The 24162-nt window shown below is 47.9% G+C and overlaps 1 protein-coding gene across 7 annotated transcripts in view; it reads right to left on the reverse strand.

Moving 5' to 3' along the window:
• The window catches only part of celf1 (cugbp, Elav-like family member 1), a 215979-nt gene that overhangs the window by 140986 nt on the left and 50831 nt on the right, over nt 1-24162 (reverse strand). For 2 of the 7 annotated variants that reach the window (XM_038807237.1, XM_038807233.1), the window contains exon 1: nt 14544-14808. The exons of 1 other annotated variant lie outside the window; for it this stretch is intronic. In XM_038807237.1, coding sequence (XP_038663165.1) covers nt 14544-14614 — 71 coding nt within the window. In that variant the 5' untranslated portion in view covers nt 14615-14808. Of the gene's footprint in view, nt 1-14543; nt 14811-24162 lie in introns of those variants that run through there. 4 more of the 7 variants (XM_038807238.1, XM_038807232.1, XM_038807234.1 and 1 more) reach the window with 3 other exon arrangements.

Genomic DNA, 24162 nt, shown 5'->3' on the forward strand with positions numbered 1-24162 from the left:
CATCTACGTACTTAGTTACCTCCTCAAAGAATACAATCAAACTTGTGAGGCAAGACTTACCCCTCACAAATCCGTGCTGACTATCCTGGATTAAGCTGTATCTTTCCAAATGATCATGAATCCTATCCCTCAGGACCCTTTCCAATAATTTACCGATGACCGAAGTGAGACTAATCGGCCGATAGTTCCCAGGGTTCACATAAGAACTAGGAGCAGGAGTAGGCCATCTGGCCCCTCGAGCCTGCTCCGCCATTCAATGAGATCATGGCTGAATTTTTGTGGACTCAGCTCCACTTTCCGGCCCGAACACCATAACCCTTAATCCCTTTATTCTTCAAAAAACTATCTTTACCTTAAAAACATTTAATGAAGGAGCCTCAACAGCTTCACTGGGCAAGGAATTCCATAGATTCACAACCCTTCGGGTGAAGAAGTTCCTCCGAAACTCAGTCCTAAATCTACTTCCCCTTATTTTGAGGCTATGCCCCCTAGTTCTGCTTTCACCCGCCAGTGGTAATAACCTGCCCGCATCTATCCTATTTATTCCCTTCATAATTTTATATGTTTCTATAAGATCCCCCCCTCATCCTTCTAAATTCCAACGAGTACAGTCCCAGTCTACTCAACCTCTCCTCGTAATCCAACCCCTTCAGCTCTGGGATTAACCTCGTGAATCTCCTCTGCACACCCTCCAATGCCAGTATGTCCTTTCTCAAGTAAGGAGACCAAAACTGAACACAATACTCCAGGTGTGGCCTCACTAACACCTTATACAATTGCAGCATAACCTCCCTAGTCTTAAACTCCATCCCTCTAGCAATGAAGGACAAAATTCCACTTGCCTTCTTAATCACCTGTTGCACCTGTAAACCAACTTTCTGTGACTCATGCACGAGCACACCCAGGTCTCTCTGCACAACAGCATGCTTTAATATTTTATCATTTAAATAATAATCCCGTTTGCTGTTATTCCTACCAAAATGGATAACCTCACATTTGTCAACATTGTATTCCATATTCCCTTCCTATTCCCCTAGCCATTCCCTTCCTTGAACAAGGGGACAACATTCGCCTCTCTCCAGTCTTCTGGCGATATTCCTGTAGAATGAGGACAAAGATCACAGCCAAAGGCTCTGCAATCTCATCCCTTGCCTCCCAAAGAATCCTAGGATATATCCCATCAGGCCCAGGGGACTTACCTATCATCAGGCTTCTCAAAATTTCTAACATATCTTCCTTCCGAATATCTTCCTCCTCCAGCCTATCAGCCTATATCGCACTATCCTCCTCAACAACATGGCCCCTATCCTTTGTGAACACTGAAGAGAAGTATTCATTTGGAGCCTCTCCCATATCTTCAGACTCCATGCACACGTTCCCACTACTGTCCTTGACTGGCCCCAACTTCACCTTGGTCATTCTTTTATTCCTCACATAAGTGTAAAAAGGCTTGGGGTTTTCCTTGATCCTACCCAAGGACTTCTCATGCCCCCTCCTAATTCTTCTAAGCCCTTTCTTGAGCTCCTTCCTAGCTATCTTGTATCCCTCAAGTGCCCTAACTGAACCTTGTTTTCTCATCCTTACATAAGCCCACTTCTTCCTCTTGACAAGACATTCAACCTCTTTTGTAAACCATGGTTCCCTCACTCAACCATTTCCTCCCTGCCTGACAGGGACATACATATTAAGGACACGCAGTATTTGCTCCTTGAACAAGCTCCACATCTCAATTGTGCCTATCCCTGACAGTTCCTGTTTCCATCTTGTGCTCCCCAATTCTTGCCTGATCGCATCGTAATTACCCTTCCCCCAGTTATAAACCTTGCCCTGCCGCATGTTCCTATCCCTCTCCATTGTTATAGTCAAAGTCACTGAATTGTGGTCACTATCTCCAAAGTGCTCTCCCACAACCAAATCTAACACTTGGTCCGGTTCATTACCCAGTACCAAATCCAATGTGGCCCCGCCTCGTCGGTCTATCCACACATTGAGAGGGGAAACCCTCCTGCACACACTGGATAAAAACAGCCCCATCCAAACTATTCGAATTATAGTGGTTCCAATCAATATTTAGAAAGTTAAAGTCACCCATGACAGCTATCCTGTGACTACCACACCTATCCAAAATCTGCATTGCAATCTTTTCCTCCACATCTCTGTTACTGTTTGGGGGCCTATAGAAAACTCTTCACAAAGTGACCGCTCCTTTCCTGTTTCTAACTTCAGCCCACACTACCTCCGTAGACAGATCCTCCTCAAACTGCCTTTCTGCAGCCATTATACTATCCTTGATTAACAATGCTGCTCCTCCACCTTCCCTAATCTTACTGAAACATCTAAACCCCAGAACCTCCAACCATTCCTGCCCGTTTTATCCACTCCGTAATGGCCACAACATCGTAGACCCAGGTACCAATTCATGCTTCAAGCTCACCAACTTTATTCCTGATGCTCCTCGCATTGAAGTAGACACACTTCAAACCACCTTCGTGCCTGCAGGTTACCTTGATACCTTCCTCAGTACTGCACTACACTCAACTTCCTCAACTCCAGCAACCCTATCTCCTGGACTACAAATCAGTTTCCCATCCCCCTGCAAAATTAGTTCAAACCCCTCCGAAGAACTGTAACAAATTTCACTCCCAGGATATTGGTGCCCCTCTGGTTCAGGTGTAACCCGTCCTGTTTGTACAGGTCCCACCTTCCCCAGAATGCGCTCCAATTATCCAAATACCTAAAGCCCTCCCTCCTACACCATTCCTGCAGCCACGTGTTCAACTGCACTCTCTCCCTATTGCTAGCCTCGCTATCACGTGGCACCGACAACAAACCAGAGATGACAACATGGTCTGTCCTGGCTCTCAGCTTCCACCCTAGCTCCCTCAATTCCTGTTTTACATCCCCGTCCCTTCTCTTACCTATGTCGTTGGTACCGATGTGTACCACGACTTGTGGCTGCTCCCCCTCCCCCTTAAGGAACCTGAAAACACGGTCGGAGATGCCACGGACCTTGGCACCCGGGAGGCAACACACCAACCGTGAGCCTCTATCGTTGCCACAGAATCGCCTATCTGTACCTCTAACTACAGAGTCTCCAATAACTAATGCTCTCCTGCTCTCCCCCCCCTTCCCTTCTGAGCCACAGGGACAGACTCAGTGCCAGTGGTCACCGTGGCTTACCTCTGGTAGGTCGCCCCCCCCCCCCAAAACGGTACACCTGTTATTGAGGGGAACAACCGCAGGCGATCCCTGCACTGACTGCTTCTTCCCCGTCCTTTTAAACGTCACAACGGATCAGATCTAAGCTCTGCGGTGGTTCAAGAAGGCAACTCACCACCACCTTCTGAAGGGCAGTAAATGCTAGCCTAACCAGCGACGCACACATCCCACACACATCCAGTCGTGAATAAACCCAATTCAAGAATGAGGAGCGGGCTGATCCATTCGAGTCCTCAAAAACTTTCCTGTCTGCCTCCCACGAACTTTAACTCCTCCCTTGTCTATCAAAAATCCAACTTGAGCTTGAATAGATTCAATGACCCAGCCTCCACTGCTCTCTGGGGAAGAGAAGAGAATTGTACAGACTGACAACCCTCCGAAAAAAATATCCATATCTCGGTGTCCCCTCAGGATCCTTTACGGTTCAATAATTTCATCTCTCATGACTTCCGGTGGCGTTTGCAAGCGGGCCGGCCGCATTGAGAGGAGCTCCTATTTACAGCGCTTTCGGGGGTTTCCCCAATTCCTCGCTCTCCCTCCTGATTGTTCTTGGCCTTTGGGGCCGTCCCGGGCGTCAAGCCGGGCCGGTTTGGAAACCGGCAAGGAACCCCACCGGTTGAGACGTCGGGCCCAGGGCCCTCGGTGTTCAGAGCAGCGGGGGCAGAGCCAAACTGAGGACGAAGCAGCAGGCCCAAAGCCAGGGCACAATGTAATAGAGATGTTCCACATCGGGTGGCTCCCGCCTAGAATGTGTTCGTTTTAAGAAGACTGAAGTCGGGTCCCAGAGGAATTTTTGAGGAATAGAAAAAAGAGAAAGAAGTTTTAAAGAAAGTTTTGGGGGGAAAAAAATTTTCTCTTGAAGGAAGAAATGTTTTTTGTTTCTCTTTTTAAAAAAAGATTGAAGAAGGAAAGGGAAAAAAAATTAAAAAAAATAAGTTGTTAAAGGATGCAAAAAGCAGCATCGAAAAAGGGAGGAAGCATGGGCTCACTGTTGAATGAGACGACCAGCACTGACAAGATGGCGGATGCCGGACAACATGGTGCGGCCACACTGCTTCCGGTGGAAAAGATGACCGAGGTGATGGCTGTGGAGCTGGAAAAGCAGTTTGCGAGGCACATGGAGGCTTTGGGGAAGGAGATGGCACATTGAAGTCATTTGTGGAGGAGGCAATCGCCCCGGTGAGGGGAGTTGTGACAAAGACATTGGCCGAGGTTAGAGAGCAGGGAGAGAAGATGAAGGAAGCGGAGGAGACCATGTCGCAGCACAGCGAACAGCTCACCTTGATGGGGGACAAGCTGTGGAGGGTGGTGGAGGCCAACAGAGGACTCCAAGCTCAAGGGCTTGGAGAACCGCTCGAGGCGGTATAATCTGAGAATTGTGGGCTTGCCCGACGGGACAGAGGGCCCTAGGCCAACAAAGTACTTCGCTAAGAGGTTGGCGGAGTTGATGGGGGAGGATGAGAACCCCTCCCGGTACGTGCTGGACCGAGATCATCGGTCATTAAGGCTGAAGCCCAAAGTAAATGAACCACCAAGAGCAGTAATTATCTGCTTCCATAAGTACTGCATGAAGGAGATGTTAAGCTGGGCAAAGCAGAAGCACGAGGTGCAGTGTGATGGTGCTAGAGTTCAGATTTACCAGGACTTGACGGCGGAGTTGGCAAAAAGACGAGCGCATTTGGGCGAGTGAAGGCAGCACTGTACAAGAAGGGGGTGCGATTTGGTATGGTATACCCGGCGAAGCTGAGGGTGACATATAACGCCAAAGACTTTTATTTCGAAACAGTGGCTGAGGCGTTCGTGAGGGCAGAGGCTTGCGACAGACGTGAGGAGCGGAGCTGGAAGAGGGACTGTGAACTGTGATTGGGGAGCTGGAAAATGTATGAATGCTATAACTTTCTTTTCATTGACGTCTATTGTAATTTACTTCACTTCACTGGGTTTATTGGCATTCTGTGTTGCGACGGTTATATCTTATTTTAGTGAATTGTATGGGTTGGATTGTTGATTTGTCGTCTAGTGAACGGAGGTGAGGTGAGAGGAGGGTTGTGGACATTAGAGCCTGGTTAGCAGGTTTCAATGGGCCTATGAGGCGAGCGGGCAGGGATCGATGCTGGGAGACGTTTTTTCAAGAGGAAATGTAGGGGGGGGGATGGGATTCAGGGAAGAGGTTCGATGTTAAGAATGGATAGGAGCGGGTCAGGCTCATGGGGCAGGGCCCGGGGGTATTATGATGGTGGATTGGGGGGGGGGGGGGGGGGGGGGGGGGGGGGTTTAACTTCCAGCCTAACTCCCTGAACTTGTTTATTACCTCCACACCCCTTTTCCTACTTGCGTTGTTGCTACCAATGTGCACCACGACTTCTGGCTGCTCCCCCTCCCCCTTAAGGATCCTGAAGACACGATCCGAGACGTCCCTGGTATCTCGGCCGGGTGTGGGGGCACAGGTTTGGGGGGGGGGGGGCTGCTATTCCATAGGTCAGGGATTCACTTTAGATATCTGACTGTGCAGGTTGCCCGGGAGTTTTTTGGGGGGGGTGCCTCAGCAGGTACAACATTTCTAGTTTGGTGGGAGAGTGAAAGCTGATCTGGCAAGGTGGGATGGTCTCCCTCTGTCACTGGCGTGTCGGGTACAGGCGGTTAAAATGAGCGCGCTGCCGCAATTTCAGTTTATTTTCCAATGCCTTCCGATTTTCCTGCCAAAGGCATTTTTCGGAGAGATTGAAGGAATGATTACTTTGTTCATATGGGGAGGAAAGGTGGCCAGAGTTAGAACGGTGCTGCTACAGAGGAGAAGACAGGCAGGGGGTTTGGGTCTTCTGAACCTGATGTATTATTACTGGGCGGCGAATGTGGAGAAGGTGCAGGGCTGGGTCAGAGGGGTTGATTCCCAGTGACTCAGAATGGCGGAGAGTTTGTGCAGGGGGGTCGGGACTGAAGACACTAACAACAGCGGCACTCCCGATTGCCCCGGGGAAATACTCAGGGAGTCCGGTAATAATAGCTTCGTTGAGAATTTGGAGGCAGTTTCACCAACACTTCAGGTTGGGGGCAGGGTCAAGGGAAATGACGATTCGGGGAACCACAGGTTTGAGCCAGGAAGTGGGATGGAAATTTTCAGAAATGGGAGGAGAAGGGGATTAAGACACTAAAAGATTTGTTTCTTACGGGTCGGTTTACTGTATTGAAGGAGCTGGAAGCGAAGTATGGGCTGGAGCAGGGGGAAATGTTTAGATACATGCAGATTTGAGATTTTGCCAGAAAGGAGATACAGAGCTTCACGGTCGAGCCGGCCTCCACATTGCTGGAGGAGGTGCTGACGACAGAGGGACTGGAGAAGAGGGTAGTGTCGGCGGTTTCCAGAGCTATTTTGGAAGAGGATAAGGCACCACTGGAAGGGATCAACGCAAAGTGGGAGGAAGAGTTGGGAGAGGATATGGAGGAGGGGTTCTGGTGTGAGGTGCTCCGGAGAGTGAATGCCTCCACCTCATGCGCAAGGTTGGGACTGATACAGCTGAAGGTGGTATGGGAGGGGGACTGTGTGTGTTAATGGTGACTATCCCTAATTCCTTTTTGTCATTTGTTTGTGTGAACATGCAGGCAAATGTTTTGGGTTTGGTGGGAGGATGGGATCGCTGTTATTGATATGGGGATTGACATATTTGTTAGATTGCGCTTATTGTTGGTGGGTATAAATTTGGGAGAAAATGTGAAAAGGAGCAGAATAAAAATATTTATTAAAAAAAGTTCACCTCTTATTCCTCTAAACTCCAAGAGGTATTAACCCATCCTGTCTGACGGTTCCTCATTAAAGACAACCCCCTTCATCCCAGGAATCTACCGAGTGAACCTTCTCTGAAATGTTTCTAATGTAATTATATCCTTGAAGTGAGGAGACCAAAGCGGCGCACAGGACACCCTGCACAGCTGTAGCAACACTTCCCTTTTTCTGTACTCCCGCTTCCTAATCACTTTATTGTGTACGAGGACACCCTGATCACTCTGCACTCCACATGAGCAGTGACCCAGAGCCAGGATCGAACCTGGGACCTCGGCTCTGTGAGGCAGCAGGGCTAACCATTGTGCCACCATGCTGCCCAGATAGAGGTGTTATATTAGCGATTTTCCAATTGGCTGGGACCTTTCCAGATTCGAGGGAATTTGGAAAGATTATAATCAATGCATTATTTATTTGATGCAAAGAATAGAAAAGCAGAATATTTTTTAAAAGTTGTAAAACTTGTAATGTTAGATGTTCTTTTTTTTTTAAAATAATTTTTATTCAAATTTTCACATTTTCACAAGAAAACAACAACAGAAAATTCTAAGAACAAAAAAAACAGAGCCCCCCCCCCCGCCCGCTACTGCTGACCTTTTGCTTTTATCATCCTGCCAGGAGATCTAGGAATGGTTGCCATCTCCTGAAAAACCCCTGCACTGACCCCCTTAGGGCAAATTTCACCCTCTCCAATTTAATAAACTCCGCCATATCGTTGACCCAGGCCACGCTTGGGGGCCTCGCATCCTTCCACTGAAGAAGAATCCTCCACCGGGCTACAAGACACGCAAAGGCCAGAACACCGGCCTCTTTCGCCTCCTGCTCTCCCGGCTCCACTGCAACCCCAAATATTGCGAGTCCCCAGCCCAGATTGACCCTGGATCCTACCACCCTCAATACCGTCCTTGCTACGCCCTTCCAAAATTCCCCCAGCGCTGGGCATGCCCAGAACATGTGGACATGGTTTGCTGGGCTCCCTGAGCACCTAATGCACCTGTCCTCGGTCCCAAAAAACTGGCTTATCCTTGTCCCGGTCATATGAGCCCTATGCAGTACCTTAAACTGTATGAGGCTAAGCCTCGCACACGAAGAGGAGGAGTTCACCCTTCTAGGGCATCCGCCCACATCCCCTCCTCAATCTCCTCACCCAGCTCCTCCTCCCATTTATCTTTCAGCTCCTCCACCGAGGCCTCGTCTACCTCCTGCATCACCTGGTACACTTCCGAGATCCTCCCCTCTCCAACCCATACCCCCGAGAGCAACCTGTCCTGGACCCCACGCGGCGGCAGCAGGGGAATCCCCGCCACCTGCCGCCTGACAAACACCCTTACCTGCATGTACCTAAAGGTGTTCCCCGGGGGGGGAGCCTAAACTTCCCTTCCAGCTCACCCAGGCTCGCAAACTTCCCGTCTATGAACAGGTCCCCCAGCCTCCTGACGCCTGCCCTGTGCCAACTCAGGAACCCGCCATCAATTCTCTCCGGAACAAACCAGTGGTTCGTAATGTTAGATGTTCTTAAAGACTGGTGTACTCACACAAGGAACAGCAACTAATTTGTAAGCAAATGACATTATTCTTAGCCTGAATCACCCCATTTACATTCCTTTTGTCTTCTGTCCTTGACATCTTTGCCTATCGCCACTTATCGCTGGCCCCTACCCAGCCCCACCCCGCTATGACAGTATAAATCTATCCCCATTTCCAGTTCGCTCCAGCTTTGACAAAGAGTCATCCAGACTCAAAACGTTAGCTCCCTTTTCTCTCCAGATGCGGTCAGACCTGCTGAGTATTTTCTGTTTTTGAAGCAAATGACGCGATGGGCTTTATTGCACGGGATTGACAAGAATAAGCAAATCTTGCCACAATTGTATAGATTTTGAAGAGATTGCGTCTGAAAACAAGTGCAGTTTTGATCTTGGCTAAAGAAGGTTACACTTGCCTTGGAGGCAGTACTCAAAGGTTCATGAGATTGGTTCCTGGGATGAGTGTGTTGTCCTATGATGAGAGGCTGAGTGAATAGAGTCATTACTCTCTGGAGTTTAGAAAAATGCGAAGCAACCCCACTGAAACATTGAAAGTTCTAAAGGAGCTTGCCAGGTTGTTTCCCCTGGCTGGGAAATCTAGAACACGGCGGCAGTCTCAGGATAAGGAGTCAATTGTTCAGGATTGGGATTAGGAGGCATTCCTTCATTCAGAGTTTGTACCACAGAGGGTTGTGGATATTTCCATCGTTGAGGATATTCAAGACTTAGATGGATATGTTTATGATCTATGGAGGACTCAATGGACATGAGGAGTGGGTTGAAAGTGCAATGAAGTAGAAAGCCCAGTCATTATTGTACTGAATGGTGTAGCAGGCACAAGGATCTCACCTTCCTGATCTTATTTCTTGTGTTAAGTGGCTGCAGAGATAGTGGATGCATTAGTTATAATCTTCCAAAATCTTTAGATTCCGGAAAGGATTGGAAAACCACAGCCTCAGCCTTCAATGTATTCAATGACTAAGCTCCACTGTTCTCTGTGGAAGAGAAGTCCACAGATCAGGGACACAAGGCATCTGCAATATGAAATGAAATGAAAATCGCTTATTGTCACAAGTAGGCTTCAATTAAGTTACTGTGAAAAGCCCCTAGTCGCCACATTCCGGCGCCTGTTCGGGGAGGCTGGTACGGGAATCGAACCGTGCTGCTGGCCTGCTTGGTCTGCTTTAAAAGCCAGCGATTTAGCTGAGTGAGCTAAACCAGCCCCTATTCCAACCAATATTCTGAGGGGAGTTGACAGAGTAGATGACGAGAGGATTCTCCTCATGGGAGAACCTGGAACTAGGAGGCAGTTTCAAAATAAGAGATGAGGAGGAGTTTCCTCTGTTACAGATTGTGAATCTTTAGAATTCCCTACCTCAGAGAGTTGAGAAGGCCGAGTCATTGAATATATTCCAGACTGAGATGGACTAATTGTTAAACTGCAGGGAAGTGAAGGCCGTGGGAAACATATGCAAACTGGAGACCACTGAGACCATGATCTGCTCAGCCATGGTCTTATTGAAGAGCAGGCTCAGGCTCTGCTCCTCTTTTTAAAAAAATCATAGAATCTCTACAGTGCAGGAGGCGGCCCACCGAGTCTGCACTGACGTTCCCTTCCCTGTCCTATTCCAATAACGCCACTTAACCTGCACATCTTTAGACACAAGGGGTAATGGTCAATCTACGTAATCCGCATATGTTTAGACTGTGGGAGGAAACCCATGCAGACACGGGGAGAACATGCAAACACCACATAGGCAATCAGCCATGGCCAGAAGCGAACCCGGGCCCCTGGCGCTGTGAGGCAGCAGTGCCACCGTTATTGTATGCCCTCACAACAGCAACTAAAACTAAACAATCCCAGGGATTTGCCATTAATTATTTGCTCAGCTATTGCTATTGGAACCTCGCTCCATACAAGTCAGGTGTCAAATTTGCATAGAAAACAACAACTTCAAAAGTAATTCATTCGGACATGTGAACCACACTTCCACGCTATCACTCAGACAACCTTATTTTTTTATTTGTTCATGGGACATGGGTGTCGCAGGCTGTGCCAGCATTTCCTGCCCATCCCTAATTGTCCTTGAGTAGGACTAAGAGTCAACCGCTGCTGTGGGTCTGGCGCCACATGTAGGGCAGACCAGGTGAGGATGGCAGATTTCCCTCCCATAGGGGTATTAATGAACCAGATGGGCTTTTACAACAATCAACAATGGATTCATGGTAACCATTAGACTTTTAATTCAAGATATTTTATTGAATTCAAATTTCGCCATCCGCCGTGGTGGGATTTGAACCCGGGTCCCCAGAGCGTTACTCTGGGTTTTTGGTTTACTTGTCCAGTGAAAATATCACTACGCCATTGCCTCCCCAACACCACACTAATGCCTCCCCTCAATGTAACATTGCCTGACTCATGCCCACCCCACCTCCCCTGCTGCTCAAACCCTCATCCTTGCTTTCGTTACCTCTGGACTTAACTCATCCATTACCTTCCTGGCTGCTCGCTGGCATTCTACCCTCCGTAAACTTGGTCATGCAAACTTCTGAAGCCTGTGTCTTCATTTGCATCAAGTTCTGTTCCCCTATCACCACAGTGCTCGCTGATCTCCAGCTCCTGGCCAAGCAATGATTATTATAAAAATAAATTTAGGGTATCCAATTATTTTTTTTCCAATTAAGGACAATTTAGCGTGGCCAATCCACCTATCTTGCACACCTTTGGGTTGTGGGGGTGAGACCCACGCAGACACGGGGAGAATGTGCAAACGCCACACGGACAGTGACCCAGGGCCAGGATTGAACCTCGGACCTCGACGCCATGAGGCAGCAGTGTTAACCACTTTGCCACGTGCCGCCTATGGTCAAGCGATGATGACTTTTAAATTCTCATCTTTTGTTTTTAAAGCTCTCCCTGGCCTCACCTCTCTGCAACTATCAGCCTCTTTCAGCCTTACGACCCTCCAATATGCCGTCGGGAGTATCCCTGATTTAAAGTGTTGCCTCGTTGGGAAGAAAGACTCCATATAAATACAAGTCACGTCTTACTTTCCATAGAATCCCTACGGTACAACTATTTGGTCCATCAAGTCTGCACTGACCCTCCGAAATGGCACCCCAGCCCACCCAGGCCCAATTCCCACCCTATCCCTGGAACCGTATCCAATCTTTGGACACTAAGGGACAATTTAACATGGCCAATTCTCCTAACGTGCATATCTTTGGACTGTGAGAGGAAGCTGGAGCACCCGGAAGAAACCCACGCAGATTTGATGAGACAATACAAATTCCACACGGACAATCACCCAAGGCCTGAATTGAACCCATGTCTCTGGCGCTGGGAGGCAGCAGTGCTAACCAGTGTGCCCCCGTGTCGCCCAACTTTGGAAAGGAAGAGAACCACAAGAGAGAAATGTTGGCGCAGTTGAGAAGTAGTGTATTCGGCGAGTAGTGTATGGAAGGGACGGGGCGGGTGGTAGTGTAAACATTTGCTAACAGTCAACTGTTGTCATTTTCCAATGAGCATTTTAAGTGGAAAAGGGATTCAATACGACATGTGCAGAGAAACTCTTTTCTCCAGTGAGGTGACCCAGAATAGGGAGACACAAACTTTAAATTGGAGCAGCCAATTCTGCAATGAAATCGAAAACACGTTTCAAAACGTAGCACAGTGAAAATGTGGAGATCACATTTCAAAACGCTCAGCATGTTGGCAAAAGGTTTGGAGCCTTCAAGACCGAGAGCACTAGATTCTTCGAGACCATGGAGCAATGCTGGAAATGGCAGATGAAATTACACAAAAAGCACATGCACAGACACACTCAACAATTCCCCTTCAATATCTCATCAACAAGTCCACATTAGGCTTATTCACACTATTATTTTCATTATTCACACCTATTCCCAAGACAGATTCAGTACAGAGTTAGATACAGACTAAAGCTCCATCTATGCAAAGAAAAATGATTAGATGCTGCATAATTGTTAAAAGTTTCACAACAAACTGACCATCCGCAGCAGTCTAGTTTCAATCCTCTATTACACTTTGGGCATTGCTTTCCGTAATTATTACACTTGGCAAAATGTGAGATGCAAGAGGGCGGGTGAATGAGTCAGACAGAGAGCCAAGGAGCGAGCGAACGAGCCAGACAGCCAGCGAGTGAGCGAGGCAAACAGCCAGCCAGCGAACGAGACAGACAGCTAGCGAACGAATGAGCCAGACAGCCTGCGAACGAGCCAGACAGCCAGTCAGCGAACGAGCCAGACAGCCAGCCAGCGAACAAGCCAGCCAGCGAGCGAACGAGCCACACAGTCAGCGAGCGACGAGCCAGACCGCCATCCAGCGAGCGACGAGCCAGACAGTCATCGAGCAAGTGAACGAGCTAGAAAGCCAGCGGACGAGCCAGCCAGCGAGCGAACGAGCCACACAGCCAGACCGCCAGCCAGCAAGCGAGCGACGAGCCAGACCGCCAGCCAGCGAGCGACCAGCCAGCGGGCGAACCAGACGGCCAGCGAGCAAACGAGCAAGACGCCCAGCGAGCAAGTGAGCGACCTAAACTGCCAGCCAGCGAGCGAACGAGCTAAACTGCCAGCCAGTGAGTGAGCGAACGAGCTAAACTGACAGCCAGCAAGCAAACGAACAAGCTAAACTGCCAGCCAGCAAGCAAACGAACGAGCTAAACTGCCATCCAGCAAGCAAACGAACGAGCTAAACTGCCAGCCAACAAGCAAACGAACGAGCTAAACTGCCAGCCAACAAGCAAACGAACGAGCTAAACTGCCATCCAGCAAGCAAACGAATGAGCTAAACTGCCAGCCAACAAGCAAACGAACGAGCTAAACTGCCAGCCAACAAGCAAACGAACGAGCTAAACTGCCAGCCAGCATGCAAACGAACGAGCGAGACACCCAGTGAGAAAACAAGCCAGACACCCAGCGAGAGAACGAGCCAGACGCCCAGCGAGAACGAGCCAGACGCCCAGCGAGAGAACGAGCGAAATGCCCAGCGAGAGAACGAGCCAGACGCCCAGCGAGAGAACGAGCGAGATGCCCAGCGAGAGAACGAGCGAGATGCCCAGCGAGAGAACGAGCGAGACGCCCAGCGAGAGAACGAGCGAGACACCCAGCGAGAGAACGAGCGAGACACCCAGCGCGAGAACGAGCGAGACACCCAGCGCGAGAACGAGCGAGACACCCAGCGCGAGAACGAGCGAGACACCCAGCGCGAGAACGAGCGAGACACCCAGCGCGAGAACGAGCGAGACACCCAGTGAGACAACGAGCTAAACTGCCACGAGCAAAGAAGTGAGTTTGGCAGCCAGCGAACAAGCGAGACAGCTAGTGAGTGAGCAAACGTGCCAGGCAGCCAGCGAGCGAGTGGATGGCCTAAACTGCCAGCTAGCGAGCGAAGCGAGACACCCAGCAAGAGAACAAGCTAAACTGCCAGCCAGCAAACAAGCTAAATTACCAGCCAGCAAGCGAAAGAACAAGCTAAACTGCCAGCCAGCCAGCAAACGAACGAGCTAAACTGCTAGCCAGCGAGCGAACGAGCTAGACAGCCAGTGAACGTGCGAGTCAACCAAGCAGCGAACAGAATGAGCCAGGCAGCCAGCGAGCGAACAGTCGGGCCAGACAACCTGCGAGCAAACGGTCGAGCCAGACAAGCTGCGGGCAACCGAACGGACGGACCAGACAGACAGCCAGCCGGCCGGCCAGAGAGTTGGCCGGTGGGCCAGACATGAGCCAACGGGCGCACAAGGGGCAGAATGCTCCAGAGCCAGAAAGTGAACAAGCGACAGGGCCAGTCAAAGAATAAGCAAGAAAGCGTGAAGGTCAGACAGAGCATGAGCAAGAATGCACGTATGAGTGAGAGGGCTACAGAGTGAGACAGCGAACAAGCAAGGGTCAGAGGAATGGAGAAAAATGGACCAAAAGCTGGTAAAGCACGTGTTGGGAGAAGTTCACTGTAACCCTTGACAGCATGAGGCAGCCACTACACACTGGGTGTGCTTCCTACTCACACAGGATTAGAACTCAACGTGCAGTGATCCACCATCATCTCCGGCAGGAAGTCCAATTTGAAGGAAGACATTCTCAAGGGCAAGGCTGAGGACGAGGGCAGCGACAGATTTCACCCCTTATAAGGCCTCACAAGTTTTCAAAATGGGAACAATAATTTTTTTTGAAGTTTCTTTTTTTTTAAATCTTCTCTGCAGACTGATGGAGACAGGTGCAGCAGGCTGAGACACAAACAGCTCACACTCAAGTCTCCGTGTCCTCGAGACCTCAGCCCCCAAACAGCAGCTGCACTGCTCAACAGGAGATGGAGAATGGGGGTGGGGGGGTGGGGAGTGGGGAGGGGAGGGGTGGGAGAGACGTTGTAGAACCTGGGAGACGTAAAGGACAGTTTGGACTGAATGAGCACACAATGCAGCAGTTTGGAACGGCAGCTGGATTAAATGGGACGCAATCTAGCAAATACAGTCTCACCCTGACACACAATAGAAAGTGCTGAACCATCAGGGTCTTTGTAAAATGTACAACATAGCAGGACGAAGTGCAGTGTCAGACAGATCCACTGTCAGATTGATCACGATACGGTGGCTTGATGTTTGGGAATAAAAGCCTGCTGGTCACTTTAATCCACCGTTAATGTCAGGCAGTCTGACATCAGCACTGTGCAGACTTGTTTTGCATTAAGCTGGGTTGTGTGGAGGGAGTTAGATAGGGGTCACTTGTAAAGGAAGGCAGGTATGGTGATAATGGGCTAGTGTTAAAACCCGCAGCAAAATAGCTGGTCTTCAGAAGGGGAGCCAAGTGTCGCAGTTACACATTCTAACAGAGAAACGAAGTTCAATGCAATTTACAGTTTTATAAATCTTTGATTAGGCCTCAGCTGGAGGAGTGTGCATATCCGGACACCACCACCAGCATCCAGAAAGGATAGACTTGGATGAGGTACAGCACATTTTCGACACCAGGGTTATGAATCTGTAGCTCAGTTGATAGCACTCTGGGGAGGAACGCTGGTGGTCAAATCCTAACCAGGCTGACACCCCAAATGCAGTACCAAGAGTGTGCTGCATTGTTGAAGGTGCAATCCATCAAAGAAAGCATTAAACTTGCTTAATGTTGCAGCTGGTTGCAATAAAATTCCATGGCACTATTCTGAAGTACAGTAAGAAGTCTTAAAACACCAGGTTAAAATCCAACAGGTTTGATTCAAACACGAGCTTTCGGAGCGCAGCTCCTTCCTCAGGTGAATGGCGAGGTATGTTCCAGAAACATTTATATAGACAAAGTCAGAGATGCTGGACAATGCTTGGAATGCAGGCATCTCCACATCATGACTATTCTGAAGAGCAGCAGGGCAATTATCCCGCTTCCATGACAAAACATCTGCCTCACTTCACATTACAAAAAAGATTTTGTCAAGATATTTCTGGTTGGGAGATCTTGCTGTCCAATTGTGTGGTTACATTTCTGACTTTACAACAGTGAATACACTTGAAAAGCACTCCATTGCAAAATATCGGGGATGCTGAGGTGTGGAAGGTTCTATATCAATGCTATATTATTTTTCTAAAGGGTTAACAGGCTGGCTGGCATAGATGGCTCTTGCATTTTCTTTGAGTTTAAAAAGCGAGGGGGAAGGGGTGGCAGTTTGATTGAGGTGTTCATGATGATTAGAGAGAGGGGGAGAGAGAGAGATGCTTTCCTCTGTCCAGGCATAATTTTCAATGGAGCTTGGCTGCTCAGGGGTGTTGTCAGGAAGTATTTCTTCACACAAAGGCTGATGCAAATCTGGAACATCCCTCCCACCGTAAAAAACAGGGGAGATGATCTGAACATTTCAGAGCCAAGACAATTAGATTTTTGGTATGCACAACAAGGTTTATAAAGCTAGAGATGTATTTGGCAGATCAGCTATGATCGAAGTGATGGCGGAATATGGTGGCGAGGCTGAATGGCCTCCTTGCAAAATGCATCAGATCAGCTATGGTGGGGTTAGGCCAATCTCTCATCCACACCTCCCTCACAGCCATGATAATTAATACCAAACAGTCGAGCGGCATCTCAACTCTTTTTTTTTTTTTTTTTTTCCAGACCCCCCCCCCCCCCCCCCCCCCCCCCCCCCGGCATCTCAACTCTTGATGAAAATGAATCTTTGCCTGCACTCAGCAGAAGTGAAGCAGCTCAAATCTCAGTCTAAGAGCAGCTGAGATATAGTGTGGAGTGTCGGAGTTTGAGTCAATGTTGCGACGGGGAGGATTCAAACACATTTTCCAGGCCTATTCTGTAGATATGGCAGTTCCAAGGAAACTCCCAACTGGATGCTTCAGTCTTGCTGAAGGCCAAATTTAATGGACAACAGCATTAGACTAATACTGATTTAACACGGGAGCAGCACAGAGGTGCAGTGGTTAGCACTGCTGCTTCATGGCACCGAGGATCCGGGTTCAATCCCGGCCCCGAGTCACTGTCCATGTGGAGTTTGTACATTCTCCCAGTGTCTGCGTGGGTCTCACCCCCACAAGTGTGCAGGTTGGTGAATTGGCCGCGCTAAATTGCCCCTAATTGAAAAAGAGAAAACTGGGTACTCTAAAGTTTTTTAAAATTTGCTCCGGTTTCCTACCGCAAGTCCCGAAAGATGTGCTGTTAAGGTCATTTGGATATTCTGAATTCTCCCTCTGTGTACCCGAACAGGGGCCGGAGTGTGGCGACTAGGGGCTTTTCACAGTAACTTCACTGCAGTGTTAATGTAAGCCTACTTATGGCAATGAAGATTGATTGATCTATCTATCAGTTATTCAGATTTTCTGTTGACAAACAATTTGACTAATCGGGATAAAATATTACCTCCAGCCATCTTCAGTGGCAGAGGTAATAAATAAAAATCGGTCAGGTTTTGTTAGAGGTAAATTGTGCATGACAAATCTGATTGAGTTTTTTGCTGAAGCCCTGAAACTGGTTGATGAAGCTAGTGCAGCTGATGCTGCGTGTGCAAACCTTTTGAATATTTAATGAAGTACCATGTGACTGACTTCTTCACAGTGGTAGTGTAGAAATCAAATTGGTGAGATAGAGCAGATATGCAGACAGATCTTGGAAAGATGCATAAACAATAGAGTTGTCGTGGTGGGTGATTTTAACTTTCCCTATATTGAATGGGGCACACTTACTGCTAGAGTCATGGATCGAGCAGAATTTGTCAGGAGCACCCAGGAGGGTTTCTTGAAACAATATGTAAATAGCCCAACTCGGGAAGGGGCCATATTAGACCTGGTGCTGGGGAATGAGCCCAGCCAGGTGATCGAATTTTAATAGATCATATCGGGAACAGTGATCATAATTCTCTAAGTTTTAAGCTGCTGATGGATAAGGACAAGAGTGGTCCTCAGGTGAAGGTATTAGACTGGGGGAAGGCTAATTACAGCAGCATTAGACAGGATCTGGAGAGTGTTGATGGGCGAGGCTGTTTGAGGGAAAATCAACATCCGGCATGTGGAAGGCTTTCAAATGTCAGTTCATTAGAATACAGGACCGGCATGTATCTGTGAGGACGAAAGATAAGGGTGGCAAGTATAGGGAACCCTGGATAACGAGGGATATTATGAATCTTGTCAAAAAGAAAAAGGAAGCATTCATGAGGTTAAAAGGCTTAAGGTAGGAGTTAGGGAGGCTAAAAGAGGTCATGAAATGTCATTGGCAAACATGATTAAGGAAAATCCGACGGCGTTTAATACATATGTAAAGAGTAAGAGGGTAGCCAGTGTAAGGGTTGATCCATTCAAGGTTATTGGAGAGAATCTATGTATGGAACCAGAGGAAATGGGAGAGATACGGTAGCATTGTGGATAGAACAATCACTTCACAGCTCCAGGGTCCCAGGTTCGATTCCGGCTTGGGTCACAGTCTGTGCAGAGTCTGCACATCCTCACGTGTGTGCGTGGGTTTCCTCCGGGTGCTCCGGTTTCCTCCCACAGTCCAAATATGTGCAGGTTAGGTGGATTGGCCATGCTAAATTGCCCTTAGTGTTGGGTGGGGTTACTGGGTTATGGGGATAGGGTGGAGGTGTTAACCTTGGGTAGGGTGCTCTTTCCAGGAGCCGGTGCAGACTCGATGGGCCGAATGGCCTCCTTCTGCACTGTAAAATTCTATGATAAATACTTTGCCTCAGAATTCAACAAAGAGAAGGTCTTGGTTGATTAGGAGTATAAGGTAGAGTGTATAGATATTCTGAGTCATGTTGATATTAATAAAGAGGTGTTGGGCATCTTAAAAAGCATTAAAGTAGCTAAATCCCCAGGGCCTGATGGGTTCTACCCCAGAATACTGTGAGAGGCAAGGGAGGAAATTGCTGGGGCCTTGACAGTAACCTTTGTATCCTTATTGGCTACAGGCGAGATGCCAGAGGACTGGAGAGTAGCCAATGTTGTTCTATTGCTTAAGGGGGGCAGCAGCGATAATCCAGGAAATTATAGGCCTTGCGTCAGTGGTAGGGAAACTATTGGAAAAGATTCTTATAGATAGGAGTTACTCACATTTGGAAACAAATGGACTTATTATTGATGGACAGCATGGTTTTGTGAAGGGGAGGTCGTGCCTCACTAATTTGATAGGGTTTTTCGAGGAAGTGACAAAGATAATGAGGGAAAGGCATGGACTTCAGTAAAGCCTTTGACAAGGTGCCTCATGGTACACTGGTACAACAGGTGAAGTCACATGGGTTCAGAGGAGAGCTGGCAAGTTGGATACAGAACTGGCTTGGGCACAGAAGACAGAGGATAGCAGTAGAAGGGCGCTTTTCTGAATGGAGGGCTGTGACTAGCAGCGTTCCACAAAGATCAGTTCTGGGGCCTTTGTTGTTTGTGGTGTATTTAAATGATTTGGAAGAAAATGTAGCTGGTCTGATTAGTAAGTTCACAGATGACTCAAAAATTGGTGGAGTTGCAGATAGTGAAGAGGATTGTCAGAGGACACAGCAAGATATTGTAGCCACCTAAGATGGACACTGGGCTACAAAATGGAGAACTGCTAAGGCTGCAGGGAGAAAACAGTCTGAGCAAGGACAAGCAGTTTGCAGAAGGATAATTAGCATTCTGCACGTACAGAAACCAGTTTGTGGCCAGGTGCAGAATTTCAGCTAAAGGTGTAAATGGCAACAACGATTTACATAGTAATGAGGTGATCCAGATCCAGGCCCGCACAATAGAAACATTTAGGTATGAATTGATACTTTTGAGTAGACGCCCAGACGGAACGGCACCATAGTATCCATCACAAAGAACCATAGAGACCGCCCCACCCATCGAGAAGCGACCCTCAGATTGGGGGATTTGGAAAATATCGATTGGGAGAAGGCCCAATCGATACACGGCAGGTAGAGAACCGCCCCGAAGAGGCACGGACTTTGGGGGACCTATAAAAGTAGACCCCGCACATGGTTCGGTCTGTTTGGCTCCGGCTCGCTGTTTTTTGGCTCCGGCTCTCTGCTGTTTTCATCGCTTTGCTGATACATCGCATCCTGACTCCAGTTCCATCACCAGCCATTGAGCCACCAGCCATCGAACTGTAAGTGTCACCACAACGATCGCTACGTGATCCAGACTTTGCTAGACCCTGACGATTTTAAGACCCTGAGAGTTGCAGACCAAGAACGGGACGAAGGCCTCGCTCCCTGACCTTGCCTGTTCCTGCCTAGATAAGTATTTTAGTCGTTTAGTTTAGAAGTAACTTAGTCTCTTTAGCGTATGCATGTGTATTTATTATATTTGTTATAATAAATATCAATCGTTTGAACTTACTAATCGGTGTACAGATTTATTACTTTGAACCTGACCTTGATATACTTGTGAGGTGTCTAAATACGGCACCTGGCGACTCCTGAGCAGAATTACATACACAGAGCCGTAGTAGTGTTAAGCACACGGCCTTTAAACGGAGGTGTGTTAATACACTCCAACCAGTAAAAACGGCAACAATATAAACTGGTTGGAGTCTTGGGCGGAGAAATAACAGATGGAGTTTGATCCGGACATGTAGAACATAGAACGATACAGCGCAGTACAGGCCCTTCGGCCCTCGATGTTGCACCGACATGGAAAAAAATCTAAAGGCCATCTAACCTACACCATGCCCTTATCATCCATATGCTTATCCAATAAATTTTTAAATGCCCTGCATTTTAAATGTGTGAGGTAATGCACTTTGGAAGGTCCAATGCAGGTAGGAATTACACAATAAATGTTGGAACTCTTGCAAGTATTGACAGGCAGAGAGATCTGGGTGTGCATGTCCACCGATCACTAAAAGTGGCAACGCATGTGGATAAGGTGGTCAAGAAAGCATAAGGCATGCTGGCCTTCATCAGTCAGGACATTGAATATAAAAATTGGCAAGTCACATTGCAGCTGCACAGGGCCTAAGTTAGGCCTCATTTGGAATATTGTGTACAATTCTGATAGCTACACTACCAGAAGGACATGGATGCTTTGGAGAGGGTACAGAAGCGGTTTACTAGGATGTTGCCTGGTATGTAGGGCATTAGCTATGAGGAGAGGTTAGATAAACTTGGTCTGTTCTCACTGGAAAGACAGAGGTTGAGAAGCGACTTGATAGAGGTTATGATAGATGGGGCCTCACGGTAGCATGGTGGTTAGCATCAATGCTTCACAGCTCCAGGGTCCCAGGTTCGATTCCCGGCTGGGTCACTGTCTGTGTGGAGTCTGCACGTCCTCCCCGTGTGTGCGTGGGTTTCCTCCGGGTGCTCCGGTTTCCTCCCACAGTCCAAAGATGTGCGGGTTAGGTGGATTGGCCATGCTAAATTGCCCTTAGTGTAAGGATAATGGGGGGATTGTTGGGTTACGGGTATACAGGTTACGTGGGTTTAAGTGGGGTGATCATTGTTCGGCACAACATCGAGGGCCGAAGGGCCTGTTCTGTGCTGTACTGTTCTATGTTCTATGTTCTATGTTCTATGTTTATGAGCGATAAAGATTATGAGTGGCACGGACAGAGTGGATAGTCAGATGCTCCTTCCTAGAATAGGAGAGTCAAGTACTTGGGGACATAGGTTTAAAGTGCGTGAGGAAAAGTTTAGAACAGATGTGTGTGAGGCAAATTTTGTTTTTACACAGAGGGTGGTAAATAAATGGAATGCGCTGCCTGGGGAGATGGTGGGAGCAGGTATAGTGGCATTTAAGGGACATCTAGAGAAATATATGAATTGGGTGGGAATGGAAGGATACGGACTCTGTAAGTGCAGACGGTTTTAGTTTAGGCAGGTACCATGGTCGGCGCAGGCTTGGAGGGACGAAGGGCCTGTTCCACTGCTACACTGTTCATTGTTCTAAGACAGACAGCAGAGAGTAGTAGTGACCAGCTGCTTTAGAGTGAAGTATGTAATCGTGACCCACAGGTGTCAGTACAGTAAGCTGTGTTTCTGGCACTCGAAGTCCTGGAATTCTGTACTGACTGGAATTTCTGATAATCCGTGACTATGAATCGTCACTTTAGGAACCAATTACGAAGATATCCAGAATCTATACCTATATACTGCATTATTTTATACTTGAGTTTATGTTTTAATGTACTGTTGAAGACTAAGTAACAAGAATAGTGTTTCATTATTTCTTGCATACTGGCAGGTTACTTCATCTGACAAATATTGCTCTGTATTCCATTAGCAAATGGAACTCTCCCTTCAGCAGCATTTTTCGTTAACCAGTACCACTCTCTGCCACATTCTGCATAATAAAGATTTTACTGTGCTTATAAACAAACTGCAGTTGAGTACATAGGACATAATTTCAAATCTTGCAGTTGACAGGAAACTAGGAAATATGGTGAAGAGAGTGTGTATTTCAGAAGAACACATGTGGTGGAAGGGGAAACACGATGATATGGAAAGGAAATGGAATGGACACTTGAAGGGAATAAACTTGCTGTGCTGTGGGGAAATCGAGGGGGGTGGGAAAGGGACTGACTGAATGGTGCAGAGGAGCACAGTATAGCTTCGATGTGCTGAATGGGCTCCTTCTATGCAAGAATCGACCCGATCACTCAGACGATGAAATAGCAGACAGATGGCGGATCCAATTTAATACAACTTCGGTAGGAAGAATGAATAGAGGCAATTTGGAGAAAATGGCAACCTTACAAAAGGTGGCAGGGCACTGGAGAAGATTGTTTTCAAAAACAGTACAAGAGATCTTTGGCTCAGGGGCACAGGGTTAAAAAAAAGATTTATAAAACATTGCTTAGACCACGGTGAGAACATTACATGTCCAATTCCAGGCATCACACATGAGGAAGTCAGCTCTTTAAATAATCAATGGAGATTTCTTGATTGGTACAGAGTATGAAGAACATCAGCAATGCTGAGATACTGGAGGAGATGGAGTTGTTCTCCAAAGAAGAGAAGAGATTAACTGGAAATTTAACCAGATGTGTTCAAAATTATTAAGGGCTTTGAATAGGGTAAGGAAGGAGACACCGTTACCTATGACGAGAAGGATGAATGACCAACGGACAAAGATTTTCAATTGGCAAATGAATCAGAGCAGAGTGGAGCAGAATTCTTTTCATGACATGAATTTTTGTGATATGGAATATAATATCTGAAAAGGCGAGTCAGTTGTGATAAATGTCAGAATTTCAGATGTATATTGTGATATGGGTATCTGGTGAAAGCCTGGGTTAGTATTTGTATGTGTACATCAGTAAGGGTATTAAAAATCTTGGTTCAAATGATAGGCATACACTGTGGCTACAGGAGGGACAATTAAACAATCAAAAAAGTAGTCACACACCTCAGAGCCCCCAACGGGGAAGGCTGGGATGAACCGGTTTCTTGACGGACTGAACATACCAGTTGTGGGAGAGGGCAGAAAACGGGATCTGGAAGCACCACTAGCACTGGGAGAGATCATGGACAGCATTAGCTCCATGCAGGCGGGGAAGGCGCCGGGACCGGACGGATTCCCGGCGGACTTCTACAAAAAATTTGCGACAGCGCTGGCCCCGCACATGCGGGAGATGTTCACAGACTCGCTAGCTAGGGGCACGTTGCCACCCACGTTAGCACAGGCCTCAATCTCGCTGATACCTAAGAAAGACAAAGACCCAACGGAATGTGGGTCATACAGACCCATATCTCTGCTGAATGCAGACGCCAAAATACTGGCCAAAATCCTAGCCAAAAGGCTAGAAGACTGTGTACCTGAGGTGGTCACAGAGGACCAGACGGGCTTTGTCAAAGGTAGACAGCTGACCGCGAACATCAGGCGCCTGCTGAACGTGATAATGACCCCCTCCGGGGAGAGAACACAAGAGGTGATCGTCTCCCTGGACGCAGAAAAGGCCTTCGACAGAGTCGAATGGAAATACCTCATAGAGGTACTGGAGCGGTTCGGGCTTGGAACAGGGTTCACCGCTTGGGTAAAGCTCCTGTACAACGCTCCCATGGCGAGTGTACAGACCAACAATACCAACTCCCAATACTTCCAGCTGCACAGGGGCACCAGACAAGGATGCCCACTGTCCCCGCTGCTGTTCGCACTAGCAATCGAACCGCTAGCAATCGCGCTCAGGGCAGCAAAAAATTGGAGGGGGATCCGAAGGGGAGGTAGAGAGCAC

The sequence above is a fragment of the Scyliorhinus canicula genome, chromosome 9 (assembly GCF_902713615.1).
Source record: "Scyliorhinus canicula chromosome 9, sScyCan1.1, whole genome shotgun sequence".
In the NCBI taxonomy this organism is placed as follows: Eukaryota; Metazoa; Chordata; class Chondrichthyes; order Carcharhiniformes; family Scyliorhinidae; genus Scyliorhinus; species Scyliorhinus canicula.